This window comes from Aptenodytes patagonicus, chromosome 5 (assembly GCF_965638725.1).
Source record: "Aptenodytes patagonicus chromosome 5, bAptPat1.pri.cur, whole genome shotgun sequence".
Taxonomy (NCBI): Eukaryota; Metazoa; Chordata; class Aves; order Sphenisciformes; family Spheniscidae; genus Aptenodytes; species Aptenodytes patagonicus.
The window spans coordinates 77,007,136-77,029,546 of record NC_134953.1 but is presented as its reverse complement, the minus strand read 5'-3'; the positions used below and the strand labels follow the sequence as shown (position 1 = coordinate 77,029,546).

The 22,411-nt window shown below is 39.8% G+C and overlaps 2 protein-coding genes across 5 annotated transcripts in view; both read right to left on the bottom strand.

Annotated features, from left to right (window-relative positions):
- Positions 1-3,579: 3,579 nt before the first annotated feature.
- On the bottom strand, positions 3,580-11,292 carry HCCS (holocytochrome c synthase). 2 transcript variants are annotated; one of them, XM_076337793.1, is made up of 7 exons: positions 11,230-11,292; positions 10,462-10,611; positions 9,570-9,718; positions 8,489-8,637; positions 7,218-7,337; positions 6,291-6,377; positions 3,580-6,035 (listed from the first exon to the last, which is right to left on the bottom strand). In XM_076337793.1, the coding sequence occupies exons 2-7, from the start codon at positions 10,574-10,576 to the stop codon at positions 5,837-5,839; spliced, it is 819 nt and encodes a 272-aa protein (XP_076193908.1). In that variant the 5' UTR covers positions 10,577-10,611; positions 11,230-11,292; the 3' UTR covers positions 3,580-5,836. The 2 variants fall into 2 exon arrangements, with proteins under 2 accessions (XP_076193908.1, XP_076193907.1); XM_076337792.1 differs by lacking the exon at positions 11,230-11,292 and adding an exon at positions 11,025-11,101.
- A 3,561-nt stretch (positions 11,293-14,853) lies between these two features.
- TLCD4 (TLC domain containing 4) overlaps positions 14,854-22,411 on the bottom strand; it is a 29,834-nt gene continuing 22,276 nt past the window's right edge. For all 3 annotated transcript variants that reach the window (XM_076337791.1, XM_076337788.1, XM_076337789.1), the window contains one exon: positions 14,854-21,478. In XM_076337791.1, the coding sequence (XP_076193906.1) occupies positions 21,163-21,478 (316 nt within the window). In that variant the 3' untranslated portion in view covers positions 14,854-21,162. The remainder of the gene's footprint in view (positions 21,479-22,411) is intronic.

Sequence of the window (22,411 nt, the reverse complement as noted above, 5' to 3'; positions counted from 1 at the left end):
TGTTCTAAGGTTAAATTCAACATTTTCATGAGGTTTTGCTCTTTGATTTTGAAAATGAGCTAATGAACTCTCACTGATATGTAAAAAAAGCCTAATTTGAGAAAAAACAAAACAGGAAAAATCTTTTCTACTACTTTTCCTTTTAAGTATTTTAGAAGCAAGTTTTTCAAGGATTTGTGGTCTAGCAGTGCTTTTTAAAGGCACTTGCATTTATCCTCCATGCATCAAACTGCTCCAAGTCAATTCCCTAAGACACTTAATCTTTTGGCAGATGGAAACTCATTTTGAAAGTCTACTAATGATCAATTAAAGCATTAGCTATCTCTATAGACAGGAGGTTTATGGGGTCATAGTCTTCAGAAGCTGGAGGCAAGAGCAGCAGCATGTTAGAAAAATAGCTCAACCTTTCTGTAGTTACCACAAAATTGGCAAAACATCGGAAAACCAAAATCATGACTTAGTCTTTAATGGGGTTTTTTTTGCCATAATATGTTGAAAACAAATGTGATGGTTTCTATTTTATAAGAGAGGCCGTGGTCCAAACTGAACGTCAAAGGAAACTATCCTTTTAATTTTTTTTCTAAATAAGGCCTAATAACAATCCCAATACTTCCAATAAATTTACATTATCCTTTGAAAATCAGATTCAGACTCCAGTCATAAAAATACGTACCCATGCTGCAAATACGCAGACATGTCTTGTGAGGAGCTGCCATTGGAATCAGTGGTTCGCTGGTAAATAACGCATCATTTCAGACATGCTTAAAGCCACACGTTTAGGTTTGGAGTCAAGACTAGTACTCTGCCCACAAGTTTCTCTACAATTTGACGTACAAGAGAGATACAACTACAAAGAGATACAACTGTCACATTCATAAAAGAATTTAAGACTCTTTCTCTAGGAGTTTGGCAAGCCATTTTTTCTTGAAGATGGACATAAAAGTGATTAACCAGCTAATGCAAACTTAAAAGGATGCTTTTTACAAAATGACATACCTAGTATGACCATGGGTTCCTACAATTACTAACATTGCCGAGAGAATCCATACTTACTCAATTCACTGCATGTAGATCCTTGCCTGCAATTTACCTTGTATAAAGTAAGACAGAATAATGAATAGAACACATTTTCTTTCAGTGAGAGTAAAAATGAAGTCGCCTACTAAAAATTCGTAGAAAACTACCAATGCTGTGTATTTTTAAAAAGAACGTATGTAAAGATACTTGTGGGTAGGGAAGGGTGTGATACTGAAGACATAAGCACAGCTAGCATTACGAGTAGTATATTCTATCCTCAAAATAAGTTCAGCTTCCACATCAAGTACATCTACTTGTGGAACCTCACTACATAGATGTTCCTCCGGGTCTAAGCAAAGGGAGACAAAGGATTAAAGTGTCACTTAATTTAGTAAATGTTGGGGACAGATCTCTTTAAAAAGTGAAGGACTGGTGTTTTTGAAAGGGGCGTTTCTACCCTCTATAAAAAACACAACATTAGTAAGAGTCCAAAAATTAGGCAGCGCTCCTTAGTTTACCAGTTCCCTTCATTTTTAGCTGCTGCATTACAGCCACCTTAGTATCCGTGCCTCCATCTTTCAAACTCTGGCACATTAGCTATTATTCCCCCACACTTTGACACAAAAGTTGAATGAACAAAATGGGAGCGCGTAAGATGACAGACGATTTATGATCATTTTCAGAGCACTGAGAGATCCTTTGCCACTCTCACACCTTTCGGAGGCAGAACAATATTCATCATCGTATTTCAGACTTTAAATAATTATTTGCAGAGCACATTAAGGTCCTGATAGTAAATACATTATGTAAACATTAGACAGCATCGTTGTCCCATTTCACACTAAACTAGCATACCTCTTTCACATCGTAATTCAAAAATGGTAATCCAGAACACTTTGCTTTGGCAGTAAAAAATAGCAATAATCAACAACGGACACAAATACCTTCTTACCAGCAACACAGCCTCCTTCTTCTACAGCAAAGTAGGGCAGAAATTCTAGGGCTTAGCTGAAAAATTCTTAAAGAGACTGAAGCGAGCACCACTGGCATAATACGAAAGGGAGGAGCAAAGTTGTTTCTAGGGGAGAGGGAAATAAATAAATAAATAAATAAAGGGTGACAGAAGAGCTACAGCTCCCCTTTCTAAACTGCCTGCTAGTACAACACAAGGGCAAAATGTCACAGGATGACTCAACACCGCCAGGAGCTCCAGGCATCCCGGAAGGACAAGCCTGTGAGTTACTCCCTAATTACAGGGCACTCACGTTGGCCAGATACTAATAGGACATACTGGGTAAGAGCGGAGAGCTGGGCCAACATTACCGAGTAGGGAGGGTGTCGTAGGCACAGCAACCACACATGCAGTGCCCCTCTAGACTGGCAGCATGGTGCCAGGCACCCCAACTGCAGGGTACTCACTGGCTGCCTGAAGCGACGCAACGGCAGGAGGCCAAAACCAGGTATTTGAATGCAGAACGGTCTCCTGCTCCAGGTACTAAAGATCAGTACCACTCCTGACTACCTGTGTATGACCCAAGAACTGATCACAGTTGGAGTGCTATGCCAGAGTCCCTTTCCGTCAGTCAGTCACAGAGACTGCAGTTTCTGAGCACTGCAGTATCCTTGAAGGACGCATCTTCAGCTGCAGACCAGGAGAGCTCTCCTAACTGGTTTTAACTGGAAGAGTCAAACACAATAGGTCAAGCAGGGCTTCGACACGGTAAAGCAGAACATAGGTGAACTTTACAGATACCTAAATACACAACTGATTTAAAAAGTGGCCCTGCTTTAGTGACAGTGTCCACGTTTTCCCTTTTGCATGTGCACAAGGTTAACCTGGTTTGAGATGCTGAGTTCCCAACTTCTGTTTCAGCCTGACTGGGACCAGGAACCTGATGCTGCTGCAGAATTCCCTGAAAGGCCCTGATCAGGATACTTCTTCACGTTTTTGAGCTTCATGAACTCTCCATACCTTTCTACACTTACAAAGAAAGGATATAAATGTATTTCTTTATGCATATACACACAGACATTACCTTTAAGCCAGCCTAAACAATAGTTTTGCAGTTAAACCATCCTCCCGAAGGGTAAAAATCATCAATTTAAATCACTGTTTTTCAAGTGTACATTAGCATTCTAATTACTGACACGCATCTTCTGAGAAATAGTGAACTGCCAACATCACGCATAAAGTAACCCAAACCTAAAAGAGAAAAATCCATGTTTACTTCCTTAAGTCTTACTGCTTGTAGAAACGAATTATTTTTATTTACACTTCAAGGATTATTTAAAAAAAAAAAAAATTCCTTGCGTTCATCTCTTCAGAAGTTAGCCAGACTCAGGATGAATATATTTGTTGTCATATGCTCTTATTCTGAGCGCTGCTGGTCTGGTTGGCAAACACTTGAATTTAGTCCTTGGTTTTTGGTTCTGTATTAACCTAAATAAATGAGTAGTATATATTAAAAGATGTGATTAGTTGCAACAGACCATAATCTCATATGACACATGCAAGAGCTCATCTTAATAATTCTTACAGCTAAAAATATGATCACCAAATACTAAAGTTAAGAAAACTATATTTATTTGTCATCAAAAAGGAGAATCAAAGTAGTACATTTTGTTAACAGTAGCACAGAAAAGAACAATTTTGAATCTATGGGAGATGGAACATAACAGAAGACGGTAAACGCATGAAGTGGCATGTGACACCTTTCACCGGATTTAGCAGCAACGACAATTTCCGCAATGCACTCAACATCACGCTTCCGAAATCAACAACGCAAACGCGTTCTTTTGAAGCTTCTGAAGCACTCCCTACGTTGCTGTACCTTTTCCATATTTAGTCGTGAGAAATACAGAATTCTGCGTATATAAGTTACCAAATGTATACATAAACCAACCAAACAAAAAAAAAAACCCACCCCAAAAAGCTGTAACCCTCAGTCTTTACTGTTAGAACAGAGAGGAGCAGCTCTTCCATTATCAGATATGCTTCATACAACTCACACACTTCTCATATATACATTGCCTACTCAGATGGAGGTTTTTCTTTTTTGCCCCAAACTATTTTTCATTTATATATATATATGAATCATTGAAAGGGTGAAAAAGGAACGAGGGAAGTGGATAGGGGTAAGAGCGTGGTTTTCTCTTACGATTCTGGACTTCTGAGTAATATTTATTCCTACCATGCAGGACAGTTGCCTCTGAAGTGGGAACCGTTCATCCCCATTAGTACCTTAAAGTATGGAAGCTTCCCTGAGTAATTTTTTCCTAAATGGGAAGTTACTTGCCTGAAACATTGAGGGGCTTTCCCCTCAAGGAAAAAAAAAAAAAAAAAAGGCAAAAAAAAAGCTTCCCATGTCAGTTAAAAATAACCACGTTCAGAAAATGAATGTACAGCTAGTTCCTAGTTGAGGTTGTGAAGTTTCATGAAGGAAGCGTCTCCCATTTGAGAAGCTACAATGTGATACTCTCTTACTCCTTCCATTCCCAAGTGTTTTGCATGGAACACTCATTCTCAAGAGTAATATACGCTGAAAGGGAGGAATAATTTAAATTTAGGGGTAGGCGGCACCTGAAATTTACCAAGCCATGCAAATTTAAAGCTATTACAGTGGAAGACTTAAAAAAAAAAAAAAAAGTTAGTTTTCCTTATTAAGCACAACCGTTAATCAAATCTTTAAGCCACACAGCATGAACATGCATCACTCTTAGGAAACGCTCAAATCAACCTTATTTCTTGGCACTTTTGATACCCTTTTAGCCATGTTATATACACATCTGTAATACACCGCACTATAATCACTATGCAGAAACGTGTATGACTGTGTAGTCATACACCCTTGTGCGATTCTGTATTATATCAAAAACCACGCTATGCTACAGCTGATAAAGCCAAGATGCAAAATACAGATGCACTGCATGACAGTTTCTTTAAATACGGCTTAATTCTGTCCTGAATGCATTACAGGAGACACACATTAAAGACATGAAAATACTAGAAGAATACAGTTTTCTTACATCAGAAAACAAACCTTTTAAATACTCAAATAAATAGCCATTCAATATCAATTTTCTCTCCTTTTAGAAAGGTTGTTTTAAAAGTAACTGACACTCATTTCCTGCTTCTAACAGATGTTCTTCTGTTCAAAGATAAATTGCAGATGAAGGCACGAGTATATTCTCCTTTTCAACTTAACATAACTTTAAAAATATTCATACTATGCTATACTTCCTTTAACAGAATAAACTTGACTAAAGTTTTCTGAGGAAGCATGTATTTGAACAGGTAAAGTGCCCATGTGAAAACAAATACAGGGGTTTATATAGTTAATAAAACATGCCGTTTGAAACAGTCCAGATCTTTTACCCTTTATTCATCATCTAAGTACCCAAATATTGTAACTATGTGAAATCGTTTATGAAATTTCCAGTTTTCACTACTTCAGTAATACTCAAAACTCCAGCCAGAATCAGAAACCTAACGTATTTGGTGCAGCACTGGAGTCACGAAATGAAAAGGCGGCAAGCTTACGCAGAATCTGTGACAAAGTAAGAAAAGATTTCCCAGCTCTTAGGAAAATTAAGATACATGTTTTTGCTACTGTAACTTTATTATTTCATTCGCAACACCATAAAGCATTGGTGTACTTAACAACGGATTTCCCCATCCTCCCTTCCCATCCCCAAAGAACAGTGGTGATGATGAAAATAACGACAGTTGCAGCGAACTTCTATTTCAAGTCCTAGTATTCGCTTATCCTTCGCCTAGGAGGAAAGTGGTTCACTTTTCGACTACACACCACAGGAGTAGTTATGAAGTCCACCGCCACCAAGCTACCTTAATTCTGTCCCACACAGCCGAGAGAGAGTCAAACGCAGGGCGAACATCCAGGATAGTGAACTGGTAGTTCTTATCTACTGCTCCACCATCGTAGTAATCAATAACGTATCGCACTTCTTTTCCACATCGGTCAACAATCCAATCATGTCTGTCAAAGGGAAGTTCGTATCTGGAAAGACAGTAATAGACCACGTAGATATTTTAATGGGTATTATGAACCTGGCAGAGGGAGCGGAAGCCCTATCTAAGAAGATTTATTTATCCAGATACCGGCATAAGATCCCCACTAGTACTTCTATCTTTTGGTAATTATAACTTGCAATTCCAGCTCTGAAACGTCTTAAAATTAATTCCGCACCATGTTTTCAGACACGTCTCCCGACCCTCCCACCTCACTGGAAGACCTTCTTTCCGGCCCACGTACCCCATCCATGAACGTATTCTGGCTCTTGGTGAATACTCCTTTGCTTTGCCTCCAAACCGCATCAGTGATGGTCCACACGGACATTCCCTGTGCACAGAATTGAAAAAGAAAATAGTTTTTACCTTTTAAAGCAGTCTTATTTTAAGTGTTTAAACCATATGGTAATTTGTTTTAGTAACAGAAAAAACGAATAGGAGAAAAAGCAACAGTAAAAAATGAATTACAAGTGATCTAAACCAGCTTTTTTTTTTTTTTTTTTTAAAAAAAGGTTTGAAAAGTCCCCCAGTTTCTGACAGCACTTACTGCTGGTATGATATGATAAAGTACCTTTGATATGCTCCACACCATTGTTCTAACTTATCAACAGAGCAGTTCTCAGCATTATCTAATCCATAGATTTAACAGATTAAAGAACAGAAAACCGTTAAAGAACAGAAAACCGTAATCCAAACTACTGTGTAACAAAGATCATGGAATTTCAGAGAACCATTTCTACATACAGAACGCTTAACTAGTCTGTCTCTTCTAGGAACAGGGACTATACTGACCTAAAAAATGACAGTTTGTTTTATACCAGTCACTTCTAATCTAAGTTTGTATCTCGTATCTTTTTCGTAACATAAAGATTTCAAAAATAACTCCCAAATAGATACAATAAGAAGTTAACTTCTCCAAATCCACATTATACACACACCACCAAAATACTCATCAGTTTTAACAACACAGTAATTATTCAGTTCTAATGAAGCTCTTCTGGGTAATCTTCCTCCACGTTAATCAAAATGCTGGCTCCTACAAGACCGTAACTTTTGGGACGTATCAGCACCAGAATATTCCTACGAGAACTGAAGAGACATTCTACTCTTAAAGAATTACAAAAGCAAGAGCTAAACCAAAGGATCTGCTTTTCATTTCGTATGTACGTACACAGCATGAAGAGCTTCCCACTTCAAAATCTCCTTCCAAGCTTGCTCATTATTTTGGTTGTGAATCTTAATAATGTTGGTCATGTCTTCACCTGTTATATCGTCATCTTTCCACCTCCACCTAAAAAATAAGAATTTGAAAACAGTTCACAAGCATTACAGCATAATTCCTCCAGCTTCCTCAGTTTATCTGATAGGCTTTTGAATCAAGAGATTTAAGGTTTTATGCAAAGACACAAAGCAAGTATGGAAACTTCTGGCTCATCTGCTTAAGCATCTTGAGAACCATTTCATTTTCTGTGTGTAAAAAGTGTAGTTACCGAAGTTATCATCACAGAGATCCACAAATTCTCGTTAGCTAAATTAACAGCTTAACTGGATCAGAAAGTTATCAGAGCGTGCAAACATCAGCACATCCACGGTATTCGTAAAAATGCTTAGGAAAAACCCCATCTGCATTCCTAACGCACAGAAGTCCCGTATTCGATAGATTTTGCATACACTTAGAAATGCCTTTCACCTCTCTGTCCCTGCGCTGTGACTGCACGCGCGCTTCCTTTCCAACAGGCGTAACACTGAACACATTTAAGTGTTTACAGGATCAAAACCTGTGTGTTCAATATAGACTGCTTATGACATATTGTCTTCAGAACAATATTGATACGTAGAACAAAGAATTGCTATTGTTTTAATAGTAACCGCCTTTACAATTGATCTCTTTGAGAATGACAAAAAATTACAAAAGAATGAGGAAACAGCAGCACAGAAGGCTTTTTAGGCCACGGGAGACATTTATCATTCAGTTAGATCTTGCCTACACCGAATTTTTGTAAAGACTGAAAACATCTACTTGTCAAACAATTTTTCACATTTTTAGCAATTCTGCAAAGTCAAGTTGGATGTTCTCACAATCACAGAACTTTTACTATCAGTTTATAGGATTAGCATGAAGCCGATTAGTTTTGAAAGCTGGCAATCCTGCAAAGTTTGTCTATGTCCATGCACTGACTTTTAAGAATATTTTCTCAGCTAGCGGCAGTTGCCCGACATTCCCTACGATCTTGCTCATCACTAGAGGAGACATGGCTTTTGAGACCAGCTCACCCTTTAAAATAAAGCTGTTCATAAAAATAGTAATTTTTAAAAGAGCTAGTTAATTATTAACTGCTTAGAGTCCACAAACCCTTAAATAATATCGATGAACAATAACTAATGATATTACTTCATGAATTTCAGGCTCACAGACTCCATCTGATAATTCAGTGTATTTACCCTTTTCTTAGCATAGCATTCCAGAACATTTGCTCTGAAGGGTAGACCCATTTCTTGTCAGAATGTGCTCTAGGAATGGAAGATTCTTCTCTAACAGTTGACAATGGAAATGGCTGATCTGGAGATGGCTGCTGATTAGGAGGAGGCATCTAGAAAACAAGGAGAATCACCTGCTGATTAGGAGGAGGCATCTAGAAAACAAGGAGACTCAACAACAAACTAGAGTATGAACATTTTTTTATGTTACGGTGTTTGAGAAAAATCAAAGCATAATCAATCAGCTGCTACAAAGATCAAGAAGTTCAGCCTCTATTTAAGTCCACCAAAATTATCTCTCTCTTTTGCAGTAGAACTCTTTGCACAAGTTTGTCATCTGAAGACTAAAGGAACCCTTTTGCCTAAACTTCAACTTTCAAAAGAGCAGTGCTTTTTGTAAATCAGAGGAAATCTTGGAGAGACATGAATCAGAACTTACCCATACTGCTATTACACAGAACCTAAAACCCACTAATGTAGCGTAAAAAACCACGCATGGTTTTCATGCATGGTCCTGCAGATCTGCAGGACCCCTGTGAACCGCGACAATCGGGAGCGACCCACAGGTTCTACAGCAAGCACCTACTGTCTCTACAGACAAAACAGCTTGCACGCTGTTCTGGTGAACAACTGACTCCTTTCCATGAAAAGTTACTTGAGAGCTATTTTTGCTAAAGGAAAAACTCAAGCTTTTATTTGTAGAATCATTTTCCTTTTTTTTCCCCAAATATTTTTCCATCTGTTTTCCATGTAAAGAGTTTATTAGTTTTTAGTATATGTTTTGCTACAAAACAAATAGAAACAGACAGCAAAAGATATTTACAAACTGGAAAACCACCTTTTATCAAAAAAGATGTAAAAGGACATTAAATAAGATGCAATTTGTTTTTATACAAATCTTTGCGAGAAAAAGCACTGTTAAAAATTAAAAAATAACATTATTTGCCAGAGTTTCCACCTTAGACAGTATCACTATTTACATTTTGGGGATAGTATTTCAGAAGAAACAAGACTGAAGAAAACATCTGAAATAAGCAAAAGTTACCATATTGCTAGGATCTATGTCATCTTTCACTTGAGAGGCACCAGACTTCACTGGACATGCTACAAATTCATACGCTCTTTTTTGATGTGCAGGAACATCGTCTGTGTTCTCAGTTTTATGATCAGGAGTCTTCATGTGCACTGGACAGCCTGAAATACAGGAAAAAACAGTATACGTTTTGCTACAAAACGAAAACTCTAAAACATGACAGGAAGTGGAAAACAGTTCATTGAATGCTCATGTTAATACAAACTGGTATTTCGCGCTTTTTTCCGAGCTTTGCAACAGTTTTAACTGTTTTCTTTCCTGCATTTTAGGACCCAGCACCTTGGTAAGATCTAAGCTTCTTACGTAGTCCTTGAATGCTCATTCCCCACCCCATGCTCGCCCCTCTGCTTTGCTGTACTTCAGATTTCCACGGCAATGTTAATCCAACATGTGTTGATTGTGTCAACGGAAGAGTTGAAGTCCTCTTTCTCCAGACATTCACCTTATTCCACCCTTCTGCTGCCCTTTTCCGGATGCATGTTCTCTAGCGACAACCACCCGCCCCCAGTTACCGCCTCTGCAGGAGCCCCTGCACCTCCCTGACCCTTTGTGGGTGTACCGCTCAACGGGAACAGATCTGCAGGACCCCTGTGAACCGCGACAATCGGGAGCAACCCACAGGTTCTACAGCAAGCACCTACTGTCTCTACAGACAAAACAGCTTGCACGCTGTTCTGGTGAACAACTGACTCCTTTCCATGAAAAGTTACTTGACAGCTATTTTTGCTAAAGGAAAAACTCAAGTTTTTATTTGTAGAATCATTTTCCTTTTTTTTCCCCAAATATTTTTCCATCTGTTTTCCACGTAAAGAGTTTATTTCATTTAAGTTTCAAGAACAATTACCGCTCGTTTTTTCCTGATGCATAGGACATTCTGAAGGTGGAGAGGCCGTCTGATGTTGCCTGGATGCATTCGGCGACTGACCTGCAGCAGCCGGGGAGGACGCAGACAAACCCATGGCTTCCGCGCACCGGGTCTTTTCGGATCAAGTTTCTAAAGGGAAAAGAAAAAAGCAAAGACCCGTAATACAAAACCACACTGGTTATTTGAATGCAAGCACGGGTATGTTGCTGCATCACAAATTGAAAAAATAAATAAAAGATCGGTTTAAGGAATAAACATCCAGCCCAAATAAAAATCCACAGCGTCTACCAGGGGTGACCGCGAATGAGCTCGCGTGGGACGAGGTGCGCGGGCTCCCTACAGGTAACATCCACGCTTACAGCCGCCTCGCCCCCGCTCAGCCCCTCTCCTCACGCCCGCTGCCGGCGGGGGAAGGCCGGGCGGAGGGGACGAGGGGGAACTCTGCCCGCACCCCGAAACCCGCCGCAGCCCCGTCAGGCCCGCACAGGGCAGCAACACCCACCCACCCACCCCCACCGCAGGAAGCGCCTCACGTAACGCACCGTGCCGCCGCACCGTTACACACACCGTGACCGACCCCGCAGCCGCCGCCGGCGGGCAAGGTCAGGCCCGCCCCCTGTGCCCAGCCGGCCCGGCTCGGCCCGGCCCAGCGGTGCGTGCGCCCTCCCTCAGCGCCCGCCTCCCGCCGCCGCGTCCTCAAGAGGAGCCGCCGCCGCCGCCGCCGCCTCCTCCTCGTCCTCCCCTCACCTCAGCCCGGCCCGCGCCCCCGCGGCCGGCCCCCGAGCGCCAGGACGACGCCACGCGCCCCGCCTCGCGAGAACGCGGCGCCGCCGGCTCGCTCCGCGCCTGCGCCCGCTGTCGGGGCACCACCCGCCGCCGCCGCCGCCGCCGCCGGGAGGGGCGGGCCCAGGGCTGCGGCAGCCCGGCCTCCGCCCCGCCGGGCCTCGCCTCGGGTCCGGGGCGGGCAGGGGGCGGCGGGGCCGGCGGGCGGAAGGCCGCAGGCAGGCGCTGTTCCGCCAGGAGGGCGTGGAGCCGCCTGCGGGCGGCGGCGTTCACCGGCCCGGCCCGGCCCGGCCCGGCCCGGCGGCGAAGGACGGCTGCTGGGGCCGCCTCGCCGCCCCCTCCAAGGGCGGGGCACCGCCGGGCTGCGGCTGAAGGGGGGATGCCCCTTTTTCTGCAGGCGGCTGATGAACCCCCAGAACCGGGAATGGGGGCTGCTGGCTTTTGTTTATGGCGCGTTTAAGAGTACAAAAGTTGTCTCAAAATTTGCCAACAACAGTGAATTTTATGTACCGAGGCCCACGTTTAATCCCCGTACAGCTACGTTAGCATGGGCTACGTGTGATCTTAAGTCACGCTGTGGTTTTGTTTGTGAAGTCATGGCCCCTTACAACGGCAAATAATTCTTTTTTTTTTTTAAAGAAAGTATAGAAAAACCACTGAAGGTAGTAGCAGCGTGAATCAGTCTGGTAAAGGTGTATCCCCTTCCAGCACTAAACTTAGGGAGATGCTAAGGTTCCTTAAGGCGGTTGTTAAACATCAACTAGTCAAGAAAAGCATCACAGCCCTGGAAGGTGTACTAAGAGTACCGCCCTATTTCACTGCCAGAAGGTGCAGTTTAAGGATACGCGCGGACTACCGTGCGCGACGCTGCAGCTCGGCGATTCAGAAAAGGCAGCTCCTTCTGCATCAGGGCAAGGAAGACTACTTTCATCCCACCCCTTTTTGACTAAGGGATGGTAAGATCTAGCCACGCAGTAACAGCTGTGAGTACAAGCCCTGCAGGACCACTTCAAGGTTCATCCCGCAACGCGGGCTCTCGACAGGCTGTCAAGTGCAAAAGGCAGGTGGGGAGACACAAGACGAACAGTCAATATAAATACATAACAATTAGAACTGATGAAAAAACACAAATTAGTTTTTTGAAACGTGCCATTTCATTGGAGCAATTAAAAATAAAGTAGGAAGGAATTTAAACTTCAAGTGGCCCAGTTATTACATTAACTTGGGATGAAGAAAATCCAAATTCCAATCTGGAAGAGGGGTCTCTCGCACCCTCTGTATGTACTTTGGTGTAAAGAAAGAAATGAGGGATTCTCTCCCTTTCTTTCAAAAAAGATTGGAAAGATTAATAAAGACAAATTCTAAACCACACTGAAGCAGTTCTAACAAGCGCTATTTCAAATTATGTAACTACCTGAATTAGAAGACTTATTTTATACATTCCTCTCACGAGTGCTTTTAAGAACATGTTCACATACCATCTTTCAAAATAGGATCTTGCTTATTAACGAGGACATTGCCATTCAATGTGAACACGAAATAAAAATACACATATAAAGCAACATCAAATACGCATCCTTTCACTCATTTTTGCCGTTTTATAGTCTTTATTATGTAAGAGGAAACCGTTCCCTACCCTTTCTGCCTGCAGGAATTATTGGCACAGCATATTGAGAACCTGCAGTTAGGAAAGGGGCACCATGTCAGTAATTGAGTCCCTACTACATGCCTTAGAAAACATTATGATTGCCTCCATCGTTGCCCAAGTTTTAGGCATTTTTGGCTTTGCTGGAATCTCTGAGACCGCATTCCCAGTAACAGCTGTGTAAGCGGCACTAAACAAGATACAATCATTTTAGTCTTCACTCGCTGCACTTGACAACGCAGTTTAATAAGAAGAGCCTCCTGTAGACCAACTGACATCTCTGCTTCCCCGTATTTCACGTCGGTGGCAGAACGACTCTTAAGGTAAAACACATTTTCTGTCTCTGATGTTCTCCAATGGGGAATTGGTGCTACACCCTCCTCTCAAAGTACATTACGTTGTTGATGTCAGTATGCTGTCTCCCTGCTTTCCACCATCGCACTCCACCAGAAGCAACAACTGCACTACTTATTAGTCATTGTATAGTTCATAGCTTTCACCCTTTGTAAGATAAGCCAAGTAGCAAATACTTGGCTTTTTCCTCAGTGTGAAGCATTGCAAGGAACACCAAGGTCACAATCTCAACGAAGCACACAATCTACCCTGAGGTATATTACACTGTGAGCTCCAGAAAAGCAGAGCAAAATAAAAAGATACTCACAGCGGTAGTCCACCACCTAAAAAATGACAGATATCCACTGTGAAGGTTAAATAAAAAATAAAAAAAAAACTTAGTGCAGAATTATCACACCAATACAAGTACAGAAAACAAAGTTTTCAGCAAGAACACAAAGAGTAATTAAAAAAAAAAATTAAATTTGGGAGAAAATGAAGAGCAACTTTGCACCAGAACATGACAAAGAAGTGGATCTACAAAATACTTTCAATATCCTACATCTTGGGGAGAGGACAGAGAGCAAGATTTGTTGAATTTGTCGGGTTAAGAACGGCTCACTGAAAGGCATCCCTTGTTCCCAGCCAACCTTAGTCCTTCCTTTCCACCATTCAGTGTTAAAAGCTGCCCAGTGCCAACAGGAAAGCCTCCCACCAAGCCCCCGCTGTCCTTCCTCAAGCAGTTGGAGATCTGACCTATATAGCACCTGACCCCAAATAACGTTTCCAGACATTGCCAGTCACTTCCAAACAGACCGACGAGTTAACGAGTGGTTTTCTCTACACTAACGGTGTAAAATTGGTACCCTAAGAATATCATTTACAAATGAAACTAAATTTCCCTTAAAAGACGAGAGGAAAAAAGTAAAAAACACTGGAATGCTTTGTGTTTTCTTCTAGCAGTTTAACCATTGCATAACACGAAAGAAAACTCAAAGAAACGCAAGCAATTCCTGTGTTTGGAAGCCAACGGTTAAGATACAAACAGCAGCAATTTCCTCCGAGAAACCTGTGAGTTTTACCACACGATTCATGGTTCCTAGGCATACGTTCACCGCACATATGGAATCCAGCAATTGCCGTATCAAGGAACGTAATTGCCCATCTTAGTAAGGGACTGTGTAGTGCATCACATTTATAGTACGCTGACAACGGTAGCTCTTTATGCCTAGAGCCTCAGACAACTGTCCAGCTTATGTCCTGAAACGTGGTATTACAATACAGTGCAATATAATTATACTATCTAAGTTTTTCCCCAATACACCACAAAATTTATGGTTTATGTTACATTCCTGGCCCCAGTGATGTCCTGCAAGGAGTTTCTCCCTTTAAAAGTCCAGGCACTTGAACAACAGCGTGGCTCAGACCTCATACTCCCTCCCCACCTTTTTTTAAGTAAAAAAAAAAAAGATACAGCACGAAATTGCAAGATCCCATATAAGCCAGTTGTTTCTGAACTGAACCCAAAGAAAATTGTTCTTTCACGATGCACTCATTATAGGTACATAACCTATTACCATATTAAGAAAGAAAAATTCACAAAGTAAGAAACTGTGTTCCTTTGCTTTATTATGAAGTACCGATACCTTGCATACAACATGCAATTTATTGCTTATTGACATTATTGCATATATCAAAGGGAAAAAAAATAATCAGCCAATATCATTTTATGCAAGCTCCTAAACTGTTCAAACAAAATATAGAAATGCTTTACAGTATCACTGAAAGGCAAACAAATAATTCAGATTTTTTTTTAATAATAAAAAGTAAATTTGAACCCATAATACTTAATCACTGGCCTCACTACTACTGATTACTTTTATCACCGATCTGCGGAATTGTTATATTGCATTTTTAAGTTCTTGTGCCGTGATAAGGATTGCTGCTACCATCAGGCCACATTACTATTTGAATCTAATAACGCGATCCTGACATTTTGTGACAGCATTAGTATTTACTGCAAACCAGATTGTCAAGATTTACCAGAAATCAGTCTAGCAGAGTTTACAGTTTTCGTCCTTGCTCTGCACATAAGTTAGATATATCTATCAAGTTTCTTTTTAGACAGAAGATTATACAAACATTTTTGAATTACAGGCCCCGTTACTTATGCCTAACTTGTAACTCGTTTGTTCCCAACAGTCTTTGTAATTTGGTTTTGTATCAGGTTAGCTGTGCTTACGTGTTAAATTGTTCTACGTATATAGGCATCTGTAGATATTAAAGAAAACACTGTTTGGTATACGCATGCTAGAAACAAATCCAGGATATTTGGATGTGTGCATATTAAGTGTGCAAATTATATAGCCGAGCTCACGATTAGCCCTTTTCCTCCTTTCCCCCTACCATATGATGGATTTCTCTTGTGAAACTGGAATAGGGTTACAATAAACAAAACCCATGTATCCCGCATTGCATTCCAAATGTTATGTTCGGCATTACAGCTTAGTATTAATATTTAAATGCTGCTTTCAAACCTAGCAAATTTTTAAAAATACCGAAATTTAAAAACTTAGAAGACGATTTACATGCAACATGTTCCACTTGGGTGCAGATTCTCATATACTTAAATATTTATAGGCTCATAAAAGCATGTCCTGTCCACAAGACAAGTACAATGTTTGACATCCCACGCATAGATTAAAAATAAAGATACACTACAGAATATTTTATTTGCTTTTGTATTTTCAATTTCAGTAAGTAGGGAGTTATAAATAGCACACTGAATCATTATATGGTTGATACCAAATCATGCTGAACTCTTCATAATTCACTCTCTTGAAGACATTTCCTTTACATTACAACTAGATTAAAAATTTATATACAACGTTATAATCAGATGCCCTCTCAGTGCGGGACATCACACAATGAAACTGATCTCAGAAGAAATTTTGCCAAAATATTTCTTATACCAAACACGACAATTTATTCTTCACAGCTACCTTCCATTCTTTACTGAGCTATAAAGTGCTTGGTTATTATAAATAGAGCAAGAATGTCAAAGGAGGTAGCTAGTAGAGATTTCTAATGGATGAGAAACCTTACCAAGTGTTACCACCTAAAAGTACGATTCGATGCTTAATCCCCGATCTCTAAAGATCCCAAGCAGCTCATCTTTCATCTTCCCTACCATAAAAAGAACTTTGAAGTTGCTTTCAGAAAATCCTAAGACCTTCACCTGTCCAACAAAGAGATTTTACCCGGGTTTGGATGAACATTAAAGTTCATAAATATTGATCACTATTTCCATTTGACTGCTGTCAGGATCTCAGCAATGAAGTACTGTTCTTTTTCCAGCTGTCGGATATATTCCATAGATAGAGGCACTCCACCAGGAACAAATCCTTCCTCGTGAAGTTCCTCGTAGCCAGATAATGATGTTGTACAGTAGGCTATTAAAAATATGAAAGAGGGCTGCCCATACTTTTCAAAGTCTTCTACACTTGCGTTTTTTTCATCTGAAAATTCTAGTCCCTTTCTCTTTGCTTTATTGATGGCTTTCACCAGCAGCCAACACTGCACCAGATCCTAAGCTGGGGTAGTTGTGAAGCAGCCCTTAATCTTCCTCTGAATGGCTCAGCAGAAGCATCACAAAACAATTTTACAAACTTCTCTATTAAATGATCTTTTACGGAAAGCTTGTATGCACTTATAATTATACACAAGTCCATGAGAAAAAGTCCTCTTTGTACAGCAATCAACAACCAATAACCCATTTTATACAGCTTGAAAATTTTAAAGAATAAAGTTTCATTTTCCACTGTGAACAGAGACAGAGAAATACCTAAACCTTTCTGCTACGTATCACACTGCTGTAGTCCCAACCACAGCAGCAGGAAGACATCTGGATCTCTATACTTGTGTTCTCAAAGTCTCCTCCACCTCTCCTCTTTAAACCTGCTTGAACACATTTGCTCACTTGTGTAAGCTTTTACTCTTAGGTTAACATTAGTTCTGCACTATGAGTAATCTTCTCCCATAATTTTCTAAGTCAAGATGGAAGTAATTCTCTTCCAGACACTGTAATTAATTTTTAATAAATTTTAATACAACTTTGGAATTGTTAAAAATGTATATATAAAGTCAGCTCCCCTCATTTTCCTGTGCATAGGATTTTTTTCATTATTCAATAGATTTTACTTTTTAAGCAATTAAGTTATTAAATTATTGAGCTCACTCAAGATAGCATGTATTTATAGAGGTAGAGTAGGCTTCAGAGATGTAATTCTTACCACTGAAGAACGCGCACAGATAACCCATAAAGCATCTCTGTAGTGTAAGGCTCTCGACTGCATTGAAATCCACGGGAACGCTCACCGAGAAAATGAGCATCTGAAGTACATTTCCTCTCTGCGAGTACCGTATCCACAAATCAATTATAAAAGCAAAACTTGACCTACCATTCCCCTGTAGTAGTTCTGAAAGTGGTATTTACTCATCTTTTGATGAAAAAGTAAAGCCATAAAAAAGGGAAACTTGCATTCCTACATACAGCCTTACCGGTACAAATAGACTCTCCCATGATCATCGTGCTGATTTTATGTTACCTGGTACTGAAGAATGTAAAAGAAAAGAAAACCAAGATTTCTGAGCATTTTTTACAAGATTAACTCCTTCCATTTGATATGTCCATGGCAAAGACACCTGGTGACATACCAGGGGTCTGCTTTTATACTAGACAATGCATCTACTAAAAATAGAAGTTTTAAGCCACTAATAAGATAATATTACATTCTAAAGGTAGCATTTATTGCGATGCTACTTATCATGCATTTACTTTTTTGCATAAAAAAGCAAAGACACAAGCTTGCAACATTAAATTTCATCAATATTTCACCACAGTTTTTAAATTAATAAAGTGCAATTGAAAAATGGGTGCCGCAGCTATCTAATTTGCTGTATTATAAGCTTTTAATGGCAGGTAAAAAGTGCCCTATACTAATGTATTCCATACATCACAACTTTGCAGACTGTTTACTACAGTCCTTGCCAAATACGCAAGTGTTAATAATTTTTTTCATTAGAAAGTTGTCTTCTGTCACACAGTAGATGCATCAGGACACAACTGTAACACATTAACAAATTAGAAAATTGAAACCTAATGCACTGAAAAAATATTGTTTTAATTACACTAATTTTGTACAGCAATTCAAAATATTACGTGTTTTAAAATAATTATCCCACTGCCCTTCCATTCTGGATTGTTGCCCAATGTGTATTATGCGGGAGGGGGTCATCTAGTTTTAACTTAATTTTATTATAGCTTGACTTTTTTTTTCCCCCCCCATCAGACACAAGTCTATCTAGAAGTCTAGAAGTGAAGGAAACGGACCATTTTAATTGTTCTCCATTGAAAAGAAAAAAAAAATACATACTGACATATTAAAGATTAATGCTAAGAAGGGATGAATTTCAAAAAGTTTTCATGAGTTATCACCTTGAGTTGCACCAAATCATGTTCCTTATCAGTTTTTTTTAATCCTGCTTCCCAAATAACAAAAGCAGACTTCTACTTTCAAACATATTCTCCAAAATGTTTGAATTTACAAATTTGAAATTTGTTTTAGAAAGGAACAAGCTATTACAAAATGACTCCCTGATCTAGTGACTTAAGCATAAGAAAAAAGTATTTCATTTACACCTTTACATCATAAAGGAGATACAAACACGGAGCCTTTGTACGTAGCCTGGATTTTGCATTAGATACACTGAAACCACTATTTTAAAAGATACCAGGTTCTGCAAATTGGTATAAAAGGGAGTCTGCTTCTTTCAGCAAAGCAGGTCACAGGATCAACTCACAAAGACTACGGATTTACCGGTACCCAAATAAGGTACTGCACTCACTCAAATCATACAGCTAAACAGATTAATTGCTAACTTTCCCAAGGCATAAACAGATCTTTCGTCTGCAGGCCTGTGAATTATTAAAAAGCACAGAATCTAAAAAAAAAAAAACAAACCTCAGAAGTATTAACAAGCCTTGATACCTCCCATAACAAGGTAGGGTTGGGAAACGGTTTTGGAAAAATGCCTGCCCAGTTCAACAGCAGAACTAGGCTTACAAAAGTGCGTATTCCGCTAGCCCAAACAGTATTCCCTGACATCATTTTAACTGGGGAACGAAAGTCACCGCAGCCACCTTGGGTTGTAAGGCATTGCAGCCTACGCGGCCCTCTCGGGGTCTTACAGACATCCGACTGCTGGAAGGCGGGAACGCTGCGTCCCTCACCCGAGAGCACAGCATCGGGGCGCTCGCGCCCCCGACTACAGAGGGGAGAGTTCATGTCACCCAGCTTCGCTAGAGGGAACAGGACAAGAGGAAAACTAATTATCCTACACGGGGTAAATATTTTATCTTTTTGTTTAAAATAAATTGCTTAAACAGTCTGCTACAATAATTGGGACGTGCACTGAAGTACTGAGTGAAAATGGCTACTTTTAGCACACCTTGCCAGAAGGTATAACAAATAACAAGTAATGTCAAACAAACAAACAAACAAACAACAACAAAATTTAATCAGTCCCAATTCAGATATGGTTTAAAGTAAGCAAAACAAAACCAAACTACACACAAAGACAGCTCTCAAAATCATTTAAAAATAAAACAAAAACCAGAATTTCCTCAAACTGTATTATAAATTAGGTTCTAGACTATTCCTAGATGGTAAGATTCCCCTCTGATGGCCTCCAAACCTTTAAGTTTGGAGAAGAAGGAACAGAGTACCTATCGACAAATACCTGGTTTAAAAAAAAATAAAATGTTGTGCCCACAGAAGTGAACTGTCATTCTACAGAATTACTGTACAGCTTTACAGAAGTTTGGCACAGTTAATTCAAGAACGTTTTTAGTCAACAACTCAGATTTCTGATGTGATTAAGAAGGAAAACGTGACAAAGCTCAACACTTCATATCAAATGGGTCATTTCTGTGATAAAAGAAAAAAAGAGTATCACTGTAAGTTACACATCACATATACAGAAGAATTTTCTCTCTTTACAATTAAACTTCGCATCCAAATAGCCAATGGTTAAAAAAAACTCTGAGTTGCAGCACTTCTCAAAGGTAGTAGCAGCAAAGGAAAAAGCACTCCAGTAAGAATTATGCTGTTTCCACACACTTATGAAAAAAATTCCACGGGCAATTTAGAAGATGTACTATTGCGTGTCATCTAACACAGCAAAAGTGAATCCTTCCCATCAAAATCAGAGAATTTTAACAATTTTTAAGATATTCTGTAGTCTTATAATACAGCATTTTAGATAAAATTATTTCATAAATTTCCCAAAATGGTTTGCATTCATATAAGGCAGAACAAAAAGCAGTAAAAGACTTCACAGAATCAAAGCTAATTTTTTAGCTTTTCTTGCAAAAATTAAAAAGTTGTCAAGAATGAAATCTTGATTGCTATTCCTAGAAGAAAACATAGAAACGTGCCAGGAAAATTGCACCATATCAGGAGTTTGGGGAGGTTTTTTGTTTTCTAAAAAAAGAGAGATGTCAGTATTCACTGGATTTATAAAACATTAATCTGAGAAACCTGAGTGAAACACTTCAAACACACTGGTGGACAACAAGCAAGTAACCAGTCTGCTCCTTTCTAATTTCAGTAGCTTGTAACTGCTTAGAACAGACACGTGGAACTCATTTGTATGAGCTTTTCCTTTTATTCCTCACCGGACAGGATCCGTGAAGCGTGGCCCTGGGTGTGCAGGCAGTGTGGCTAGGGGAAGAGTAAGGTCAGTACAGAGGTAATACCTTGTTTCCTTAAGAGGAGCATTCCATGGCAGAAATGTGCACTGCTTCAGTGAACCCAAATTATTTTCCTAGCAGAAATTTCATTTTATGCATGTGATTTCTAGTCAGATTTTCCATTTCTATGAGTTTTCGCTTCCTCCTGTCCGACAAGACAAATGACTTTGTAGCATCCTTTTGCAATTTTGACCATCCACATCACGTTCATAACATCCAAGACAACACTTGAGATAATCCAGGCACTCTGGGCTGCAAATCCTAGTCTCTGGAAAGCCTCTGTTCCAAACGAAGAAATTACATGGCTGTAATATATAGGCATGACGGCAATCCTCACCACGAAGAACACAACTGTCATCAGCACACCATTGGTGATGTTGGCCTTTGAAGATTTGGGATATCCCAGTACTTCAAAAAACCACCTGCAAAAGAAGTGTTCACAGATACCAGGCAGACTTGAAGCCATCTCATTAAAAGAGGATTTCATGTCACTTTTTTTTAATTAATCATTTAATTTATTAATTGCTTCTACTCTTCTCATTTCTAAATTATTGCACTGTGTCTTGGCTTAGTTGCAAATTCTTCTGCTTGGCTGCATTTTTTTTCCCCACTTAAGCAGTCTGTGACATCCAGTACCTTGCAGAATAACATGTAGAAAATCCTGATTTGAACTGGAAACCAGTTAACAACCAGCGTGCATTTCAGTGATTATTGTGTAATACACTGTAATTCAAATTCTCTTTTAAAATGACAAATACAAATTTATTACTTGTTACTATAGTTTGCACCAATGGGCAACTAAAATTCTATTTTTTCCCTGGAAGCAATTCTAGCATTGTATTTGGATATGGTAATCTAGATAGAGCTCTAATTTCCAGTTTCTCAGATTTGGGATTTTCTGACTGCTTCTGTTCAGCCCTAAACCAGAACTTCAGAACCAGACATTGTAAATGGCACTGGATCATGTCACAGCTAGGTATGTTATGCAATGAAAAAGATAAAACTAAAAACCCCCCTCTCCCACTACTACTACTATGGGGTCATAAGCGGTCTTTAAAAAAAAATTCTTGCATATTAATTCCTTAGTTGACAGGCATAACTTATCTAGTGCCTAGCACACAGAACCTGCGGGTTGAATTCCTAGAAAAAGGAACAACAAACTCTAATTCTTTATCATTCACACTTAACCCAGAATAAATGCAAGGAAATTTTGTGCAACAATGGCGGGATAAAGACAGGACTGGAGGAAAATTACTTAAATCACTGTATTCATGATGGGGGACGGGGAGGGAAGTGGAATAATGTTTATTTTCAAGAAGATATGAGGGTAAAACTATTTAACAAAATAACAGTTC

Excerpts from the sequence above, each read along its gene's own strand:
- HCCS (XM_076337793.1), bottom strand. The coding sequence starts at position 10,576 with ATGGGTTTGTCTGCGTCCTCCCCGGCTGCTGCAGGTCAGTCGCCGAAT. Across the intron at positions 7,338-8,488 it reads AATGCTATGCTAAGAAAAGG|GTGGAGGTGGAAAGATGACG; the intron begins GTAAATACACTG and ends CTTATTTTTTAG. Across the intron at positions 6,036-6,290 it reads AGAATACGTTCATGGATGGG|ATACGAACTTCCCTTTGACA; the intron begins GTACGTGGGCCG and ends CTGTCTTTCCAG.